The sequence below is a fragment of the Prunus dulcis genome, chromosome 8 (genome assembly GCF_902201215.1).
Source record: "Prunus dulcis chromosome 8, ALMONDv2, whole genome shotgun sequence".
In the NCBI taxonomy this organism is placed as follows: domain Eukaryota; kingdom Viridiplantae; phylum Streptophyta; class Magnoliopsida; order Rosales; family Rosaceae; genus Prunus; species Prunus dulcis.
Window position 1 is genome coordinate 523,147 of NC_047657.1, and position 21,388 is coordinate 544,534.

General features: G+C 36.8%; 4 protein-coding genes and 1 long non-coding RNA gene across 5 annotated transcripts; 4 read left to right on the forward strand and 1 right to left on the reverse strand.

Moving 5' to 3' along the window:
- Positions 1–19: 19 nt before the first annotated feature.
- On the forward strand, positions 20–3,696 carry LOC117636640 (oil body-associated protein 1A-like). The gene is made up of 3 exons (XM_034371242.1): positions 20–468; positions 1,967–2,077; positions 2,235–3,696. Exon 3 carries the CDS (start codon positions 2,860–2,862, stop codon positions 3,562–3,564), a length of 705 nt encoding a protein of 234 aa, XP_034227133.1. The 5' UTR covers positions 20–468; positions 1,967–2,077; positions 2,235–2,859; the 3' UTR covers positions 3,565–3,696.
- An 825-nt stretch (positions 3,697–4,521) lies between these two features.
- On the forward strand, positions 4,522–7,772 carry LOC117638185 (disease resistance protein RPM1-like). The gene is made up of 3 exons (XM_034373315.1): positions 4,522–6,703; positions 6,778–7,355; positions 7,495–7,772. The coding sequence occupies exons 1-2, from the start codon at positions 4,522–4,524 to the stop codon at positions 7,338–7,340; spliced, it is 2,745 nt and encodes a 914-aa protein (XP_034229206.1). The 3' UTR covers positions 7,341–7,355; positions 7,495–7,772.
- Positions 7,773–13,348: 5,576 nt separating this feature from the next.
- On the forward strand, positions 13,349–15,036 carry LOC117636373. Its single transcript, XR_004587063.1, has 3 exons — positions 13,349–13,423; positions 14,417–14,533; positions 14,836–15,036. It is a non-coding gene; the product is annotated as an uncharacterized LOC117636373 (long non-coding RNA).
- A 2,491-nt stretch (positions 15,037–17,527) lies between these two features.
- On the forward strand, positions 17,528–18,448 carry LOC117637900. Its single transcript, XM_034372951.1, has 2 exons — positions 17,528–17,692; positions 17,803–18,448. The coding sequence occupies exons 1-2, from the start codon at positions 17,639–17,641 to the stop codon at positions 18,445–18,447; spliced, it is 699 nt and encodes a 232-aa protein (XP_034228842.1). The 5' UTR covers positions 17,528–17,638; the 3' UTR covers position 18,448.
- Positions 18,449–18,909: 461 nt separating this feature from the next.
- On the reverse strand, positions 18,910–21,287 carry LOC117612135 (dolichyl-diphosphooligosaccharide--protein glycosyltransferase subunit DAD1-like). The gene is made up of 5 exons (XM_034340881.1): positions 21,108–21,287; positions 20,978–21,025; positions 19,680–19,767; positions 19,543–19,586; positions 18,910–19,334 (listed from the first exon to the last, which is right to left on the reverse strand). Exons 1-5 carry the CDS (start codon positions 21,201–21,203, stop codon positions 19,251–19,253), a joined length of 360 nt encoding a protein of 119 aa, XP_034196772.1. The 5' UTR covers positions 21,204–21,287; the 3' UTR covers positions 18,910–19,250.
- Between the last annotated feature and the right edge of the window lie 101 nt (positions 21,288–21,388).

Sequence of the window (21,388 nt, forward strand, 5' to 3'; positions counted from 1 at the left end):
GACAATACATATTGTCAGTTTGAAGTAATAGAACTGAAAGTTAAAGGGAAATGAATTGTTTTCTTGCTATTTTCAGTTGCAGTTTTCACTGATTCTCATGATGTAAATACCTTTGCTCCATTTCAATTATGTAAAGATTATTAAGTGTACCGTTAGGTGTCTCATATAGAAGATGTAGGGCTAAAATATCAAATAAAAGTTGATAAGTTGAGCATGATTGCACTGGCCCATGGGAAAAAGAATTATAACAAAGGGCGGAGAGTATGATGGTCATGACTCATGTCTGGTAGTTTACCTTCAGAAGTGGTTGATTTTTATATCATGAACTAATTTAAACATGTGTACGTAATATTGTAACATGTTTCACTCTGGTTCTAAGTCAATCTATACTTGACTTGCAGTTGGCTGGGGATGCTTCCTGGAACATGGGCTTATGTGAGCGCTGGTGCATTTGGGCGAGCCATAATTGTGAGTCTCTCTGTTTTTCCTGTTCTGTTGTGGTGGTTCTATGTATATATTATATATAACTTATATTATTATGTTTTTTTTTCTTCCTTTAATACTCTCTCTCTCTCTCTCTCTCTCCCCGTTGGTAGGGGATGGGGGTATGTGAATGAGTATGAAGCAAATGATTTATACTTACCATACTGCAAAAACAGGATAAATTCAATTTGATGTTGACATTGATTAGATCAAAACAAAACAGTAGAAAAGAGAAATCATTGCTAATTAATGTCAACTATCATCTCTTTTGATGATATATTGCTATGCTTATTCTTCCATGATAAGAGTCCATTCGAAAAATAGTTTCTTTAAAGCAACAATAGTACGAAATGACAACTTTAGAACAAGTTATTGACTTATTACACATCATTATGTTATAAGAAAGCGAATCCAGTGGGATATTTTCTTAACGTCTTTGTACCTTGTGAGATATGTTTCCTGTCTGTAAGGTCTATGACTTGGGGGCTTTGTTTGTCAGCATAACATGTTGCAATGAGTTAATATAAAGTAGCACAGTGAGGAATATATAATGTATGTGACTTGGACCACCGATAATAACCATCAGTGAAGGTGACCAATGTAATACAAATGTAGACAAATCTAGTCCTACACATGCGGAGACAGATTTTGTGTTAGGACGTGGCTGGTTAATTTTTACTGGGCGACTGCATTTAAATCGAACTCTCATTCTGTATGTAAAGAGTGATATAGAGTGAAAATCTTTAACACCTTAGGAGGTTCTTACTTTATCAGAGTAAATGGTTCCCAGATCTAAGTCAGGTATCAACCTCTATATTATGTGGTTGATATGGTTATAAGTCTGGGAAAATGAAAGTTGTCAAATAACATCCAGATGCATTGGTGCTTTTCATGCTGGCATCTGCAACACTGGGCTCTACACATATGTATTACTATTAATGCATATGCTTTTCATACAGTTACCATTGGGCATCGTATCATGTTATTTACACTTGTTTGCAATCGTTGTGACGCCGGAATTTATAAATTGAATATTCAGAGAATTTTAGCAACTGTCAAATTGGTTTAGAATAGAGATAATTTATGTATTTATCTGTCTTTTGGGGTTTCATTTGACAGCTTTGGGTGAAGTCAGGATTAATTCTTAGGGGTCTTGTAAGAAAAGACACTTTACAAGCCAAAGCAGCTAATAATCTTGAAGCCGATAGGAATTTCTTACAGTTATTAACTTCATTGTGTTAAGTCCTCAGATTAGTTGTAGAATGGTGCTTCTCTTTCATAAATTTATGACTCACCGAGGATCAAAATTTGGTCTGGCGAGATGCCTGCTCGATTTGTTTGTGAGACACATTGGATTATACGTTTGAGAATTTGTGTTTCCTTATATTAAGGTTCTTCAATTAAGGAAATCAATCGGTTTCCATCTGGTTACCGGAGTTTCATTTCGATTCATTTGTTAATATTTTCCTGGGTGGTGTTTCAGCAAGAAGAATCTGAGCTTGGTTTACCTGGAGGAAATGGTCAGCTACTGACACTAGGGTTTGGACTGTTAGCCACAGCATTGGCTGCTGCTTATGTTACACGATTAGCGAAGGTACTCCCCAAATTGACAAGCATTTTCAATTGTACCATTTTTTTTTTGGTCTGTTAAGAAACATGGCATTGCCAAAAGCTTCTCATTGTTTGGTTTGAGAAGGCAAATATTTTTACCCATATGGAATTGATTTTCTTGGTGCTTGCTTCTGGTGCAGGATGCTGTAAAAGATATCGATTAGCCTATTCGGATTAGGAGAAGTGTCTCAGTCTGCCCATGAATTCTACACAAGATATTTCAAACTTTAAAAAAGATCCAAAAAATAAAAAAAAGAGAGGGAAAAAAAATATTTCACTTCCTGTAATTATTTAACTTTTTGGCAAAATTGAATAGGAAATGTTTTGATTTTTGTTCTTATTATTAATCTTAAATTGTATAATTAATCCGTGATAATAATATGCTAGTCACTGTTCCGGGCTTGATTAGCTTTTGTTGGTATCACCATCTCCACGTGTCTTATGCTGAGCATTGACAAGTGCCTCCTCCGTTGTCCAAATTACACTTTAAATAACATGCAATAATTATTATTATTTTTTATATTTTTTTTCTCCCAAATTTATTTTTCTATTTTGGTGCTAAGACTTTCATTCAGCCAGCTGGTCAAACGAAATAGCTCAAACTCTTTCCACGACCTCACCTTTGCATGCAAATCTCATCCTTTCTTGCGCCATCTGTCGTGGCTTAAAGCAAAAAACAAATGCTATGAAATCAGTCTGCTAGTGGTTCTTTGTCACCGATTAACACCAAACGAAAGGAAACCGTTCTCCATCAAAACTTCAAAAATGGCGACAACTCACGCACGAGTCCCCGGCCAGCCAACCCCGACGGGCATGGCCATCCTCGAGACCGCAACAGCCACAGTCCAGAGCTTCAGCCCCATCAACAGCATCCACCAGCACCTCTGCGCCTTCCACTTGTACTCTCACGACATGACCCGTCAACTGGAAGCCCACCACTTCTGCGCCCACCAGAACAAAGAGATGCGCCAGTGCCTCATCTACGACAGCCCCAAGGCCGATGCAAAACTCATCGGCCTCGAGTACATCATCTCAGAGCTCCTCTTCCTCACCCTCCCCGACAACGAGAAGCCGCTTTGGCACTCGCATGAGTACGAGGTGAAGAGCGGCGTTCTCTTCCTGCCGGGTCTACCGGGCCCCATCCAGAGGCAGGACCTGGACAAGGTGTGCAAGACGTACGGGAAGACGATTCATTTTTGGCAAGTGGATAGGGGGGATGAGTTGCCACTTGGGATTCCGCAGGTTATGTTGGCGTTGACCAGGGACGGTCAACTGCGGCCGGAGCTTGCGATAGATGTTCAGATGAGGTACGGGGTGAGCTTCGATGAGGAGAGAGAGAAGCGAGCTTACATGGAGGGGCCGAAGCTTGGGGTGCATCCTTTGGCTAATGGAGGAGGGAAAGGGTTGAAGACTGAGCTCAGGGAGACCGACTGCATGCCTGTAGATTCTGTTCCCAGGGTCTTTGTTTGAGTCCACTGTATATATATGTATGTAAAATAAAGCTTCTATATGTTTTTTCAGTGTAATTTTCTGCTTCTGTAGGCTGTATATATAGGCACTTACAAAACTTTTCCATTTTTTGTAGTTTTTAATTTTTTTTTTTTTTTTCACTTAATCATCTTGGTTGGTATATTTCATTTCATAAAAGTATACTTATCGGAGTTGAGGATTTTGATTTTAAAAAATTATTATAATGGGAGGGTAAAAATTATAGCTCCCAAGTCCAAATGACCTAGAAAAAAAGCAATTTCATTCCTTTGGATGTTCTTCTTTTCCCTTTTGAATTAGTTAGTTACCTGATCAAATTGCTCAAATTTGTCTGCCAGGACTTCACCTAATGCATGCAAACCAGATCCTTGTTTTGTTAGTGCCACATCAAATTGTTCCAAAATCCTAATCCTTGATAAAATCTCTCCTTGGAACAATCTCAAACTGACTTTCTAATTTCTAGTACTTTCTCCTATATATATCAGCAGCAATTCTTTCATAATGGAATGGAATGGTCTCCTCAAGATGCCTTGAAACCCTACTTTCACACTCTTGGTAAATTCTAATACATTATTGGTCTGAAATTTTTAGAAGCATATAGCATCGATCTATCTTTGCATCCGATCTGTCTTGTTTGATTCCCTCCCTTCCCTTCCTCCCTAATACCACTTGAAATAGAATAATATAAAGTCTCCCCTGTTCCCACTCAAGGAAAACACCAGACTCACAACGCATGAGGTGGGAATCGAACACAAAGCTAAAGGAACTAAAGCACGAAAAAGCAGACGAAGATGGAGGGAGAACGCTAGAATAGAATCAGTACCTTGGGAGTAATATTAAAACAAGTACGGGAAAGAGTGTGTTATTGAAAGAACTCAGAAAAAAACATCTACCAACGCATTAGAAGAGTGCAAAAGAAGTGAGGATAGAAGGCCAAATATGGCCTCAGCTACAACAGATCTCTTGATTGGCAAAATTGTAGGCATCCTCGAGAATGAAGCATCCGCCATAGCCGGTTTTGGTGATCAAGTTGATGAGATTAAACAGGAGCTTCTATACATGAAATCCTTCCTACAAGATGCTGAGGGCAAGGAACCACACACGGAAGGAGAGAAAACGTGGGTTACAATGGTGAGAAACTTGACCTTTAAAGCTGAAGTTATCATTGATAAATTCATGTATGACATGTATGAGCAGCAAAGTCAGGGTAGATTCGCGAGGTGGCTCCAGAAACCCATTCACATTCCAAAGATTCTTTGGTATAGGCGTCAAGTCGCCATTGAGTTACAGAAAATCACAAGAACGATCAAAGCCATTCCAGAGAGGAATCAAAGATATTGTGTTGGTTCCCTGAGCAGTTCGTCTAATGATAATCACAAATGGGTGAAGAACCAAGCGGATCAGTCTTCTCTTTTCATTGAGGAAGATGAGCTCGTGGGGATTGAAAGAAAGAAGCATACATTGATGGAAAGGCTGATGAGTGAAGAACGACACCAAATGGTTGTGTCCGTGGTCGGTATGGGAGGATCAGGGAAGACCACTCTAGTTGCCAAGACCTTCACCGATGAAACTATAAAGAGATATTTCGACTGTTATGCATGGATAACTGTTTCCCAAACCTACGTGATTGAAGACTTATTTAGAAGCTTGATCAAGGAATTTCACCGATCAAGAAAGGAAGAGGTCCCTCCAAGCATGAGTTCTCTTGAACATACAGAACTGGTAGAGATGCTTCGCAACTACTTGGATGCTAAAAGGTACCTTGTTGTACTAGATGATGTGTGGGATATCAAACTTTGGGAACGAGTAAGGATATCGCTTCCAGATAGCAGAGCTCTTGGAAACCGGATCTTGCTTACAACTCGAAATCAAGAAATTGCATTGTATCCTTTTGGAGTAGAAAGCCATGTTTATCGAATTGAACTCCTGGAAAAGGATGAGGCTTGGGAGCTCTTTAACAAGAAAGCATTCTCAACTTATCATGAGCATTGTTGTCCACCAGAGTTTGAATCATTAGCTTCGGAACTTGTGGAAAAGTGCGAAGGCTTGCCTCTTGCAATTGTGGCTTTAAGTGGTGTTCTGGCTTCCAAGGAGTCCCCTACAGAGTGGATCAAAGTGTACAGCAGCTTGAATTGGCAGCTGACAAACAACCCTTTGCTAAAACCTATGACGACCATCTTGTTGCTTAGTTTCGATGATTTGCCATATCAATTGAAGCATTGTTTCATGTACTGTTCCCTTTTCCCAGAAGACTATTTGATCGATGGAGAAAGGCTCATTAGATTGTGGTTGGCTGAAGGATTTGTTGAGCAAGTCGACGGGCTTACACCGGAAGAAGTTGCAGAGAACTATCTTATTGAACTTATTCGTCGTAGCATGCTAAAGGTTGAAGATCGGACTGACATGGGAAAGGCCCTAGCATATAAAATGCACGACATTTTGCGGGAGCTTGCTCTATCCATGTCACAAAAAGAAAACTTTTCTGCAAACTATGTTGGGAGAGAAATGAGAAAGGGTACAGCTCGTCGTTTGTCAATTCAAACAACTGAAGGAGAAATTAGCTCAATAAAAGGTTTGTCAGAGCTCCGTTCTTTTCTTGTCTTTGTCACTAGCACATTTTCACTGCCTTCTAGATCTAAATTGTTGAAGGTTCTAGATTTGGAGAAAGTCCCCATGGATAAGCTCCCAAGTGGATTAGTGTATTTATTTAACTTGAGGTATTTAAATTTGAGGGGAACTTCAATTAAGGAGCTTCCAAAATTTATAGGAAGACTTGGAAACCTTGAAACCTTGGACATATCACACACCAAAATAGAAGTACTTCCAAGAGGAATTTCCAAGTTGTTAAACCTGCGCCATCTACTTATGTACCATCACACTTGGGACGACGTTGGATTTAAATACCTCAAGGGGACACGAGTACCTTCAAATATTAGTGAGTTGAAGAAATTGCAGGTGTTGGAAAAAGTTGAATCAGACGGAAACATTGCAGGACTCATTGGAAGTATGACCCAACTTAGACAGCTTGGCATTACGAATGTGAAAGGAAGTGACGAAATGGACCTATGTGACTCGATTCAAAAGATGAAGCAGCTTCGCAACTTGAGTTTGACTTCAACGGAAGTGACGAAATGGACCTATGTGACTCGATTCAAAAGATGAAGCAGCTTCGCAACTTGAGTTTGACTTCAACGAATGCAGATGAATTTCTTAAGGTTGACAAGCAATCTTCACCTCCTCCACATCTTGAAATTGTTTCTTTAGCTGGGAAACTGCACAAAGTACCAGTTTGGTTTTGTTCACTACAAAGCCTCACACATCTCCATCTGCATTGGGCTAAACTTGAAAACGATGAGCTACTACCTCAAATTGAAGCATTGCCATGTTTGGCAAGTCTTGACCTTTTTAATGCCTACAATGGGAAGGAGCTGTACTTCGGCGGAGGCTTTCCTAAGCTTACACGATTGGTTTTGTCTAATCTCCTCTTTTTGAGTAAGATCACTATAGAAAAAGGGGTTATGCCAAATCTCAAGTCTCTATTTCTTAATAGCTGCATTGAATTGAAGACATTGCCACTGGGTATTGAGTACCTTCTTAATCTAAACACATTGGAATTGGTGTATCTTCCAACGCAACTTGTAGACTCCATACGAGAAGGAGGTGTGGATCGTCCAAAGGTGCAACACATTCCCAAAATCCACAATTATTACACAACGTCATCTGGAACTACGTATTATGAAAGCCTGTCGTATACATAGATAGCACCACGGCAGGTGAGTCTTCTATATATCCTTACATTGCTTTTCTACTTATTTTTCCACAGCAAAAATAAAATAAAAAATAAAAAATAAAAAAATGCTTCCAAAAGTTTGAAATTTGATTTGGTAATTAACTATGCTCTTGTCTTGTTATATTGTTTTGCTGCACCCAGTTCGGCCCATGAAGAACCTGCAAAGAGTTTGCCTATTCTAAATGGCGTCCCAGCCAGATTCTGTTCAAAAGGTTCACTTTTTGTTATTGTTTGTTTGCATGAAATTATACTGGAGATGGAATGTGTGTGTGTCAATTCTACGTTAGCAGCGTGGGTTGAACATGAAGATTCGTTTTTAAGATTTGGACCATGTATTCTTAATTTCATGTTACTTTGGGCATATCTAAATAATTAAAGCTTCGTACTTGTTTGCCATCGATGTTGGATGTTTTTTTGTTATCAAGCCATTTAATGATTTATTTTATTTTTGAATAGTTACACCATTCAATGGTGATTATTTAGATCATTTACAATGAGAGAAAGTAATAATCATTTACATTTTTTTTTTTTGAGGACCTTTCCTATTGAAAGGGGCGATATCATATTAAACTCACACACACAACACGGATGCAAGGACTCAAACCCAGGACCTTGCCTAAGGGAGTAAATACTCCAAACCACTACATTAGTGGGTCATTTGCTCGTTGTCAATAATCATTTACAATTAAATATATGTATAGCTTCCTAATTTTTAATTAAATATAAGTAATTAAGTAATATCTTAGCCTCTTTGAATTACTTTAATTAGTAATTATATTTTAATTATTATTTAATATAGAAAAATTAAAGAAAAAGTTCACAAAAAAATTATTTTTTATTTAAAAAGCCTTTTGTGAAATCATTTGGGTGTCTTATTTAAAAAGCCTTTATTTTACATGTTTTTGGGGAAGCAAATATAGTAGCACATCGTTTAGCACATGACTTATTGGTAACAAATTTTATTTTTGTTCACCCTATGGTAGAGGTATATTACATACTCTTGTAGATATATTATCATATGGTGTAGGTATATTGTTTTATTGCCTATTGCATAGGTGTGTATATATATATATATATATATATAATATACATATGTATTTTTCATATTTTCGACAACATATAATAGTATTTTATGTACCATGTTTTTTAATAGGTAGCATACAATTTTTATTTGTCTATTTTTGTATCTAAATTATAGATAGTCTTCTTATTTATGTTCCTATCTTATAGGTAGTCTTTTAATTTATGTTCCTGACTTTTAGCTAACACGATTTATCACTAAGTTTTTTCCATTGCTAATAATAACAGTCCTTACCTACATGTTAGATACATAATTTCATGTGGGTGCTTGTCTGAATAGCTAGTATAATATGTGGATTTTTACCGTCATGAATTAAATTAAATTTTATCCATGTATTAGGTAAATATTATTAAGGAAAGAATTGAAAATTTAAAATATGAAATTCAATTACGATGAAATAATGCATTAAATTTAGATTTTCAATGTGTTTTCTTTATTTACCCAATGGGTAAATTAACATAACAAAAAAATAATAAAAGTCAAAGAACTTACATCTAAAACCAAAATCGCATGGACTAAACTCAATGACAACTAATAATTTTGGACCTAGATCTAAGAACCCCTTATATTTTATACTCAAAGGTTCTTAAAGGGAGCTTCAAACATTGATCAACACTTCTACTCAACACCATTTAAGAAAAATATACTTTGTAAGTGTCCAAAGTTGTTATTTTCATAATTATTGCTAGGGTGATTGTCTTGCATTTCCTATTGGAAATGGCAAGATGGTACCTGTACTAGTTTTAGAGGCATAGCCGTGCGGCTATACTCTTTAAATATATTTGAGTATTTTAAAGGTATAGCCGGACGGCTATACTCTTTAATATATCCAGTTAGCTCTGATAATCCTTTTCCATGTAAACAAACAAAAAAATTGCAAAATCAGAAACATATGTAAATTGGACTCCATGGTAGCCACGGATGGAGGACTCGAACTCGTCTCTACAAACGTCTAGGGCACAGAGCAAGCCTGGAAATCGGCCAAGGCACTAGACGGGAGGACGCCGACGCCAGGGAGTTAGGCGGCCTGGAAGGATCTAGGCGGCGCCTAGGCGGCCTGGAAGGATGTAGGGGGCGCCTTGGCGGCCTGGAAGGATCTAGGCGGCCTGGGCGGATCTAGGCGGCGCCTAACAGGCCTGGGAGGATCTAGGTGGCCTGGGCGGGTCGTGTCCATAGCTATAATCAACTTGGGCACCATAGTTTTCCAAAAATTTACAAGCAGCAAAACAAAGAAAAGACGAGAATCATGGAGATTCCTTCGATCTGAACAACTCTGAGAGGGGAAGCAACCTCTTCTGTCGCTGCCACCTGAAGAAAGGATCTTGCCACCGCTGTACAATCAACAAAACAAAACCAAATTTTCACAAAGAAGAAAAACAAATGCATTCAAATTTACAGATAAAAATACAGATAGAGAATTGTACGAACGGGTTGCCATGTTGTAATTTCACGGAGAGAGCAAAATAAGAGAAGAGAGACAGAGCAATAGTATAAGATGGGAAGCTTTGTCTCTCTCGGGTGCGGAGGAACCTCTGTGTATACTGAATGTGAAGATGATTGCTAAACCCTAGATGTCTTTTTTTGGTAATTAGTTTATTGAAGATGTTGGTTTACAATAAAATAGGTCATTTAAATAAGTAGATGCAAAGCACACCTAACCCAGCAAGCTGGCCCCTAGATTTGGCCTTCTCTCAGTGGTCCATTATAAACTAGTTGATGTAGTCTCTCTGGCTCGGCTAGATTTAACTGAACTCTGTGAGATGATAAGATAGAGGGCTCTTGGAAGTGAAAGCAAAGCTAGCTAGGCTGCAGTGCAGATACCCTTTTGTTGCTGATGGAGGAAAGAGGTAATTGATCCCATCCCTTAGAGAAGGAGACAAATGGAACCATTTATTCTTTTTATCTACAGCAGCATGGTGTGTTGTCTGGTCAAAGTGGGGACATAAAAAAACTCGTATTAGTTTTAGGAGTGCAGAGAAGAGATCAAAGAAAGATGGCGTGGACCCCATATGTTTATGAAAAGTGGTCACCTTCTCTCCAATTCCAATCTTCTTTTCTTGCTTGCAATTTGCACAGCTGAGGCTTCCCTCTACTCTCTATGTTCTATGTATATGTCCTTTCACTTTTGTCATGGTTGGTTTCAATTTCAAACGAGTTCAATGAATCCAAGCCAACAGTCATAGACTCACAGCATGCGGAGGGCTAAGACTTTGCTGCTTCTTGTCTGACTTTTAAAGAGAAACACCAGAGAGACAGATAGAGACGTTTTGCCCCTTTCTTTTGGTTTGGGCTGGCTACCGCCACAAGACAAGAGATTGGATGCTTCTCCTCCTAAATCCTAATGGGTTGTTGGAGAGTATAGCCGAGCGGCTATACTCTTTAAATGTATTCAAATATTTTAACGGTATAGCTGCACGGCTATACCTCTTTAATATATTCGAAGATTTTAAAAGTATAGCCACACGGCTATACTCTTTAAGTATGTTCCTAACGAACACGAAACTCACAGAGGAATATTGTTCGCGAGTGAAATGAAGAGACAAGATAGATCAAAGGCAAACATTCTCACGAAAAATACAAATTCAATAATTGAACTCTTAGATTTATTTACTACGAAATTTCTCTCTCTTCAATATTTGCTTTCGATATGTTTAAACTAGCAAATTAATAACATAGAAAATAGTTAGGCATAAAACCTAGGATTTTTTAGAGGGTGCATTTGCTAACGCATGGGTTGGGAATCTCTTAATTATATTTAACTTTTCAAACTGACTTCAAAATCACTAGATTAACACACCAGCATGAAATATTGTTTATCGAGCCTCCCTTAGTGTAAAAGGACTATGACTTCATTAGTTGAAAGTGCTTTAGAAGAAGGATTGACCTCGAGTTCATTGACATCCTATTTTTTGTTGTTGTATTTATGGGTTAAACCTGTGTTATTTGTTATAAATAAAATCCATTTTTTTTATTCGTGCCTAATGAGCTAATAGCTGGAAATCATTAGAATGTGAGGTATTGGAAATAATTTAAATTCTCATTCCCCAATATTGCTTGTACAAATAAAATAATTGAAGAAATAGTTCTAGTCCAAAGTGATATTTCAGCCCCAAACCTTAAAATGATGTTACGAAACTGTATATTTAAAGCGTATAGCCGGGCAGCTATATGCGCCAAATATATTAGCATATTTTAAACGTACAGCCGGTCTGCTATACTTTCTAAATACATTCGAATATTTTAAGAGTATTGAAATGTAATATATTAGAATATTTTAAGAGTATATATTCCAAACGAACATGAAGCTTGAACTCGCAGAGGACGGAGATTGCAGTCGAAGTTTTGCTTCTCTATCAACTCAAGCTTCGATTGTTTTCTTCGGTTTCGGCTCCTTTGTCCTCCGGGTTCGGCACCGAAAAAAGACCCAACCCGCCTAGGAGGTCCGCCCAGCCGCCTAGCGCCCGCCTAGCCTTCTAGCCGCCCGCCTAGGCCCATTTTTTAGAGTGTAAAGCACAAGATTCCGAAGATAGACTCGAAACGGTTGCCTCTCAGGCTCAAAAGGTCATGCACTGATGTACTCAATCCATCTTTGGTCTATGGCTATGAGTGTGTGATGTTATTAGAGTGGTGTTCATTTTGCCATTGGCTTCTTTCTCTTTGCTTTCAGATGGCTGACATTGTTACAGAACAATGGATTCAAATTCAGCGCCTTGAGCAGGTTCTTCATATTACACAAGTACGTTTTTTCTGCTTGAAACTGGCTTCAGGTTCTTTATTTGCTAAATTCATAAGTTTTGCTGATTCACTAATATTTGCTAGTTTCTTCTTGGTTGGACTGCTTTTCATTCTTTGGATATTGCATTTCTGTTATAGATTTTGACATTTGATCATGCCCTCTTGTTTGCTGAGAGAAAAAAGGAAAAAAGAAGAAAGATTTGTCTCCTCCTCTGTTGCATAGGAACCCAAAACCAACCCACCAAAGAACAGAAAAAAAAAATTGAAATATTACACCACCTCAAGTGAAAAATCTAATTCATTTAATCTTTTGTATTTGTTCTTGTATCAGCATCTGTGTTTCTGTTGTGTGAACTCCACCTCAACTCCAAGGAAAACAATTTAAAAAAATTAGAGGGTGCATTTGCTAATGCATGGGTTGGGAATCTCTTAATTATATTTAACTTTTCAAACTGACTTTTAAAGCACCAGATTAACATACCAACATGAAATATCGTTTATGGAGCCTCCCTTAGTGTAAAAGGACTGTGACTTGATTAGCTGAAAATGCTTTAGAAGAAGGATTTACCTCGAGTTCATTGACATCCCTTTCACTATAAAAACCTGGCTTTTAAGGTTGAGGCAATGACCCTTCGATTTTGAAGGATAGGAAAGATTATTCAGCAAACATCTCCAATTTTGAAGGATTCAAAAGGTGAAATTTTTTTAATCTGATCTGTTAACAATTTGTGTCTAATAATGGCTAATATGCCGTTAGAGAAACAGAGATAGAGGTGTGCATATCACTGTGCTGGTTGTAACATTTGGCTAATATGTACCTACAAGAACTATGAATATGTCTGTTTTCTAACTGTCCAGCATTCAGTCCCATATAGCATGGCTGGTCTAACAGATGTTCTATAAACTTAGCTTTCAATTCTAGCAAAATATGATGATCACACTATATATATGCTTAACAAAACCCTCCATTTTACCTATTGTGCTTTGATTCTATGAGCCACATACTCTCCATTCTCCCCTTGTATATATGGATGATTGAGTACATGCTAGATAGTGAAAGTTTTTGCCTTTTGATGTACTCTTAGTGGTGCAATTGGTTTCTCTTATGTCTTTGTCAGAACCAAAGGCTCCTCTTGGTTAGCAGAATTCAAAGGAATATGGTTCCAGTGACCATCTAGTAGATGCAGCTTTGCCTGCTAATGAGGTCAAATCATCAGAACTGAGTATAAGGAATGGTACAAATAATCTTCACTATTATTATCAACCGTATCTTCTGCATCACGATTCTCTTTCTTTGTTTTAATGAAAGTTTGTAACTTAAATTTGTGTTTCTTGTAAAATTATAAATTATAAATTGCTCACATATCACAATTCTCTTTCTGCAAGTCACATATCCCTGCAAGGGCAAAGTCAGTTTACAAGCCTGACAATGTTAAAAAAGGACAAACAATAAAGGAAAACGGATAACCCTCAGTCAATTAGAAAACAGTCTCTTGACATCATGGTGCAGTGACTCTGTGCTCCACCACTAAGAATTAACCCAGTGCTGCAAAAGACAGTCTTCTTGTAACCCATGACTTATCAGAATTTTTTTGTCATTCGTATGAATTTTGGAAATATTTCAACGACACATGTTGTGATTTGTGTAACTTAAAGTTTGTTCCTTTATTCTGTCATGATTTCAACAACTCATGTTGTGATTTGAATTAGAGTTAATATATTGTTTGGTAATGACCCTTCAATTTTGAAGCATAGCAAAGATTATTCAGCAAACATCTCCAATTTTGAAGGATTCAAAAGATGACAAATATTTTAATCTGATCCGTTAACAATTTGTGTCTAATAATGGCTAATATGCCGTTAGAGAAACAGAGATAGAGGTGGTGTGCATATCACTGTGCTGGTTGTAACATTTGGCTAATATGTACCTACAGAAACTATGAATATGTCTGTTTTCTAACTGTCCAGCATTCAGGCCCATATAGCATGGCTGGTCTAACAGATGTTCTATAAACTTAGCTTTCAATTCTAGCAAAATATGATGATCACACTATATATATGCTTAACAAAACCCTCCATTTTACCTATTGTGCTTTGATTCTATGAGCCACATACTCTCCATTCTCCCCTTGTATATATGGATGATTGAGTACATGCTAGATAGTGAAAGTTTTTGCTTTTTGATATACTCTTAGTGGTGGAATTGGTTGCTCTTATGTCTTCGTCAGAACCAAAGGCTCCTCTTGGTTAGCAAAATTCAAAGGAATATGGTTCCAGTGACCATCTAGTAGATGCAACTTTGCCTGCTACTGAAGTCAAATCATCAGAACTGAGTATAAGGAATGGTACAAATAATCTTCACTATTATTAACAGTGTCTTCTGCATCACGATTCTCTTTCTTTGTTTTAATGAAAGTTTGTAACTTAAATTTGTGTTTCTTATAAAAAGAAAAATTATAAATTGCTCTTATTGTAGAGTTCATGCAATAGAATTGGGTTAGTAAAAGTGTTGAGACAGACTTGTTGTATCTACTCAGCTTTTTTTGTTCAAAATATTTTGGATGTGTTATTAAAAGTGTGGAGATAGCATTTTATTCCTACGGTAAATGGATGCTATATTTGCAATGCTTATGATTTCTTATCTCAGTTATAGGAGAAACAAAGACTTCCGTAGCTTCTGGAAATGAGCATATTGGGGAGAAGTGATTCACGGATGTCTTATTAATTGGTGAAACTTCTTATAAGAAGATGGAGTCCAAAATAGTAAAGGAGCCACGCACAGTTCAACAATGAGGCACCCATCACCTATTTCCAGTCCAGGCAAGGGATATGACTTACAAATTATTATTTTATTTATTTTGGAACTGTAGAATTGGTTATACTTGTGCTGTTGAACATAATCACGCAGATAGTGAAGAAAGAGATCTCGTGAATATTTTTGCTAGTCTCAGTCTAAAGCCTTCGAATCTTCGTGCTCGAGATGCTCCTTGGAAGTGGGTAACTTCTCCTTTTAAGATGTTACATATGTGTATTCTATCATGATTTCAACAACTCATGTTGTGATTTGATTTAGAGTTTATATATTGTTTGGTATTAGAAGTTGATCAGAAAAATGTTGCTTGAGAATATGTGTGGTTTTTTTTTTTTTTTTTTTCAACTTAAATCTTCCAGTGGGATCGCTTTTGCATCCTATGTTGATGTTCTGAATGCACTGTTTTGTCATGGCTGCTGTTTTACATATTTACATATATCAAGTTAATTAAGTGCTCTCAAAAGCTTCATTGATGTTTCTTTCTTTAGGGGAGGCTTCATCCTTGATGCAGCCACACCTGGAGAATTCATTGGTGGGTTAAAGACTACCATGTAATGCCAGGAACCAAGCCGAACAAAAAATATTAGAAACTCAGAGAGAATGAGAGGGGAAATTGGCTCTTTCCAACTAACAGGAACAAGACATTTTCATTAAAGACTACCAATAGATTGATAGTGTTCTTATGGTCAACAAGGACAAGAATTCCAGGGCTGCTCACCTTGAGTACACCTGATGAACCAGTGAGGGGTGTGTTTCTTTTAGTCTGCAATATATATATATGGAGAGTTTGACTCTAATTACAAGATAATTGTATTAATTTGATAATGTTTTCTGTAACTGTCTGTCACCTTAAAAAATCTCACAATTAGCAGCATTGGAAACTTGATTAGAAAGTAGAAACCCTACACTATTTAGTTTAAGTTGAGTAGCTGGGAAGACAATTAGTAAGCTATCAATACTAAAGTTGAAGGCAAATTACTAAAGTTTCAAGGACAGAAAAATAGGATGAATTTCTCATAAGAGAATAACATGATTTGAATTCCCACTATGTGTATTGCAAGTACCCTTTTGCTCGGGAAAGACAGTTAACAGAGAGAGGTTACGTTGGAAGCAAAACATAAGCTTTCTAGTTGTTGAGTTTGCAAAGAAGGATGACCTAGAAATTTTGAAATTATGTGGCCTACTTCCATTAGTTTATACTTTATAGTTATTAATTTGCTAATTTCAACATATCCAAAGTATATATTGAAAAAATGGAAATTTCACAGTAAATCAATCTGAGAGTTCAATTATTTCTTTTTTTTTTTTTTTTTCCGTGCGAATGTCTGCCTTGGATCTACCTCATACTCTCGAGTGCTACATGTGTATTTTACCGAATCTTTAAGATGTGTACGGAAAATGGAAGTATTATTAAAAAATACGTATATACGTGTATAATACAAGTATTAAACAGGAAATTGCTAAATTCTTTATATGGGTAATAACTTTGGAAATGTAAAAAAAATCAAAAGGGGACTATAGAGACTCAAGTAATGGCCTAATAGTAATGGATAATGCTCTAAATGAAAATATGGGAAATTTTTTTTTAAAAAAAAATAAAAAGGGACCCCAATATAGTCGATAAACTAACGGAAGTAGGCTATAAAATTTCAAAATTGCTAGGACACCCTTCTTTGCAAACTCTCAAACTAGAAAGCTTATGTTTTGCTTCCAACTCAAAATAATATTTTAAAAATATTTAAAGGGTATAGCCGCACGACTATAACAATTTGTGAAAAATAAAGAAGGTATTAGTCACAATGAATATATAAGGGTTAGAAAACATAGGGGTAGCCACAATCTGGATTGGATTTATTTCACCTCAAAATTGCGAGTTTCAATTTTTTAGTGTTATAAACTAATTGTTGTGTTAGCGGTTTGGATTGGATCAGTTTTTAGTATTATGTTGACCAATTTAAGAATTAATTTGTTGTCAAAACTACAAAAAAATAAAATGCAAACAATTGTTTAAACTATAAAATGAGAATGTTTTCTCAAATACACTACCAAAATGTAATAAAATTTAAACCCCCATTAATTTGCAAATCAAGATTCTTCTTACATTGGGTTGTATCTCGTTGTCTAGGTTGCCAATTTGTAGTTGAGCTGAGTGTCATTTGTTTCCACATGTCCTGTTGAGGGCATCTTTCGCAGTGACAAGTGTTTCCTTAATTTAGCCCCCACGTCCCAAATGATCTAGAAACGAGCAATTTTTTAATTTTTTAATTTTTTTAATTACAAGGAATAAGCAATTTCTTTCTTCAGACCAAAAAAACAAAAGCACTTTCTTTCTTTTGGGATGTGTTTTCCCCTTTTTCCAGCCACTTTAGTCGCGTCGCGTGATCTAAAGTGCTCAAAGCTTGCCACGACCTCACCTAATGCATGCAAATCTTATCCCTTCTGCTGCCACATGTCATTGCATAACGGGATTTAAAAGTCCCCACCCCAACCTTGGATTAAAAAAAATCAATTGAATATCAGAAACACAAACAAAACTTTTTTTTTTTCACCTGCTATAAATATGCCTCCATCAACTTCGTTGGTCCAAATATCCTTCACAAAATCTCTCCCTTGAACCAATTTGAAGTTCTAAATAGCAATGGAATGGTCTCCTCAAGATGCCTTGAAAGCTTACTTACACACTCTTCATCTGGTAATTTTCTATATACATTAAACATACATTGGTGGTGTGGAATTATTTTTCCAGTTTTGTAATTTTCTCCTTCATGTATCTTGCTAATTGATTCACTTAAATTAATGCAGTGTAAGGTTGACAAAGATGAAGACTTGAGCCTTGGAAATCACACAACCGCTACCAGTATTATCATAGAGCCAAAATGCATGGAATTTATATCAGCTTTGGCAGCTGGAAAGCGAGCAAGATTAATCCTGCAAATCACCTCTCAAGGCATAACGCCAATGACAGTTTCACTGGCTGTGGCTGCAAAGCAAATCGGAGGCCGACTAATTGTGTGGATTAACAGTCAGGATGTGGATCGTGTGCAGGAAAGTAGCAAAACCCTGTTTGTGGAAAATGGTCTTGACGAGGTCATTGAATATGTTTATGGCACTGATCCTTGTATGCTGGTGAAGCAGTTGAAGAACATAGATTTTGCGGTTGTTGACTTCAAGTTAAAAGATCACTTGAAATTGTTGAAGATTATGAACTTTAATCCAAATGGGTGCATAGTTGTAGGAACCAACGTTGATGACCCTAAGACTAAGAGGGATTTTGGAGGTCCAGTGATTCTTGATCGAGTTTTTAAGGAGAAGAAAGGGTTTCGTTATGTGACTCTACCTTTAGGAGAAGGAATAGAGATGACAAGATTTAGAGCCGTTGGCAATGGTGGCAAGTGCCATTGCCAGAGCAAGAGATATAAAAGATTTCATGTAACATTTGAAAATTGAAGCTCTTGTTTGTAGTTGTTATTTTTATTTTATATGTGTATACATATAGGGAAAACCTAATTTTTATGGTCACTTTCAAATTCAAGATATTATATTGGCAGCCCCCCCCCCAACCACAAACTCCTTGAAAATTTCCAGCCCACCATATTCCCCTCACCAGTGATGGATCCACTAAAGGGAGAGTGAAGATTATTGCCTCTACGCATCCTTCTTCCCACCCATGAAGTACTCAGAACCTCCATTAAAGCTCTCAGCAGTTCACGTTTACCCCATACACAGTGGATAATGAACATGTTTCTCACAAGAGGTAAACACCTGCCGAGCTCAAACAGCTCCTACTGGGATGAAGTTACCGTTATTGATTTGCATAAATTGATCAAATAATTTCTAACTTTTTTATTTCTGTTTTATACAAGAACAAATCCATACCCTATTGAACGCCCAAAAGCACAAAATGAGTTCTCCGATCAAATGCTAAATACTAACTGAGCATTAAAATGGTCTGGCAGATACAAGTTTAACCATCTCTAGAATGAACAAAATCCACAGCAACCAGTAATGTAATAAAAACAGTTCCAATAAACTATTTAAGGAATAGATCCTGATAATGTAATAAAAGACAGATACTATTGCAGGTTCATTTTTCGCATATTGTGGCTACATAACTTATCATGTAAAGTTTACCAAACAAAATAAAACTACCAAGAAAAAGTTACCGCATCAAATTCTTAAACTTCTTTAGGATCATATCTTATCATCATTGTTCCAGGAAACAGAATCAATGAAGACCAAAAGATGCTAACTTATCCGAGGAAATTCATAATGACCAAGTGCAGCACCAAGTTGCAGAGAACAAAATCTGCAAAAGCCCGTTCTGGTGGTAAATCCTGCAGTTTTACACACAAACACTGATCAGGACGAGGATGGAAGAGGATAGGTCAAGGTGGGCAAAACAACATTACCAACTTTATCAATTCCTTAACACATGATGAAGAAAAGCCGTCGAAAACGAAAAAACTGGTTTAGAGTGCACAAACTTGGCACAATTCAAAATTTGTGAATCAGACAGAAGGACAAGAAAGAAACAGAGTTGACCTTAAAGTCTTTGTTTTCTTTGTTCACTTGAATACGGAGACAAACTGCAAAAGAAGTAATCAGTTTCCGATTTAACCTTCTCATGTCTAATATGAACTTTCACTCAACCAAGAAAAACACTTTCATCGTTCCCTTACCAGCGAGGACTGCTGTCCCTGTACAAGAAAGTACTCCTGAGAGAAAAGAGTTAAATGGGAATGATCCGACGAGAGCCATGTAAACTACCTGTTAATCAACAAAGTAGATAACCAAATCAAAGATTAAAGAAACCATATCAAGTTGCAAGAAAGCTAGCTTCCACCATTCATGTGTTGTTATTGTAGTAGTTAATGCATCATGGCATCATTAGAAATAGGTAGAAGATTATGCTGCAGTGGGAGTGGAAAAAAGAGTGGACATAGTAATCAACAATGACAAAACATGGTAGCCAGACCGACCAGACCTGTTATTACAGAAAGGGAGGCTAAAGGCATTGATCCACGATATGTACCCCAACAAGGAGTCTTATATACCTTAACCTATGAAGAATGGACAATCCAAGGTGGCCGTGTGTGTGTCAGACATGTGTAGACACCAACACTAGAACATCAAGCCTTTAAACACCTAATTATTAATATTTCTCCCTCTTAGATTCTTCAAATTCGTTGTTATATTAAACCAAATGGAGCTTCAGAAACCTCCTAAAGGAAATTTGTTGAGTCAATGCAGCTTCCATAAACCATGTATTAAGAGTTTCAGAAACCTCTTAAAGGCAATTCTGTTAACAACATTTACCAAATAGATGCATGCACAATGGTGCCATGTGGAATGCAAAACTATGTACACAATCAAACCGGAAGTATACAAACTAATGATAGAAAAGACTGAAGCTTGATAACAAACCAGATAACTATACATTTATATTTTCAAAAAAAGATAAGATTTTACTGATCCTAGCTATTTATATTGATCTAACTAAATAATAAGGGGTTCAAATGGAAAGGCAGTTCAAATTGCAAGCCTATCCAAGACTCCAAGCTGCTTTCCCTTCTCCTCCCTTGGTTCTGTATTTTACTTTTTCTTTTTAAACCACAATTAACAAAATAAATATATTTTAAAAAAAAGCCATTTTATTCTGTTTAAAACTTTCCCTGTGCTTTGTTCTTGTTTCCGGGGTTTTGTCCTCCGTTAATGAAATATAATTTTCGACCCAAAAAAAAAAATTGAAAATCGATATGTTTGTCAACCGAGAGACTATCAACTTACGTGATTTCAGATCAAACCAAAAGGAGATAATATAAAGATCCATTTGTTTAAGATTAAATCAAAATGGGGCATTTCAATTATGCACCTTTGACAATTACCCAAAGTTTCTAGGCACCCAAATATAGCAAATTAATATATATATATATATATATATATATATGGAGACAGGAAAATTGAGATCATGGAGTACCTGGATGAGAGCTGTGAACACAGCAAAACCAACATAGAGATCAATGATCTGCAAATTTATAAAAGAAATGACAAATTGGGTTAAGCATTTCTTCTCGTTATTTTGTGAATTCTTAGAGAGAGAAAGAGACCTTGAGAGTGGTGGGAGTTGCAGAGTAAGCTGAGCGAAGAGAATTGAAGAGGACAAGCGCGTCCTTGGTCGTTGACGATGTCGATGCTTTCCCCATTTTTCTCTTCCTCTATATACTTCACTCTTCTTCTTCTTCGTCTGCTGCTTTCTTTCAGTATTAGATCGATCTAATACTTGACTACTCTGGGTCTGGGCGACCAGACCTAAATAGTTAAGGGTATTATAGTCATTTCGTAGAAACAAATTTTTTTTTTTTTTTTTTTTCCTCGCCGCTCTCATCGT

Bases quoted from the DNA above. Each gene is read 5' to 3' on its own strand.
- LOC117636640 (XM_034371242.1), top strand. From the start codon at position 2,860: ATGGCGACAACTCACGCACGAGTCCCCGGCCAGCCAACCCCGACGGGC.
- LOC117637900 (XM_034372951.1), top strand. From the start codon at position 17,639: ATGGAATGGTCTCCTCAAGATGCCTTGAAAGCTTACTTACACACTCTT. The intron at 17,693-17,802 runs GTAATTTTCTAT...AAATTAATGCAG, and splicing joins ACTTACACACTCTTCATCTG to TGTAAGGTTGACAAAGATGA.
- LOC117638185 (XM_034373315.1), top strand. From the start codon at position 4,522: ATGGCCTCAGCTACAACAGATCTCTTGATTGGCAAAATTGTAGGCATC. The intron at 6,704-6,777 runs AAGTGACGAAAT...TGACTTCAACGA, and splicing joins CTTGAGTTTGACTTCAACGG to ATGCAGATGAATTTCTTAAG.
- LOC117612135 (XM_034340881.1), bottom strand. From the start codon at position 21,203: ATGGGGAAAGCATCGACATCGTCAACGACCAAGGACGCGCTTGTCCTC. The intron at 21,026-21,107 runs GTCTCTTTCTCT...ATAAATTTGCAG, and splicing joins CAACTCCCACCACTCTCAAG to ATCATTGATCTCTATGTTGG. The intron at 19,768-20,977 runs GTACTCCATGAT...GTTGATTAACAG, and splicing joins TGTTCACAGCTCTCATCCAG to GTAGTTTACATGGCTCTCGT.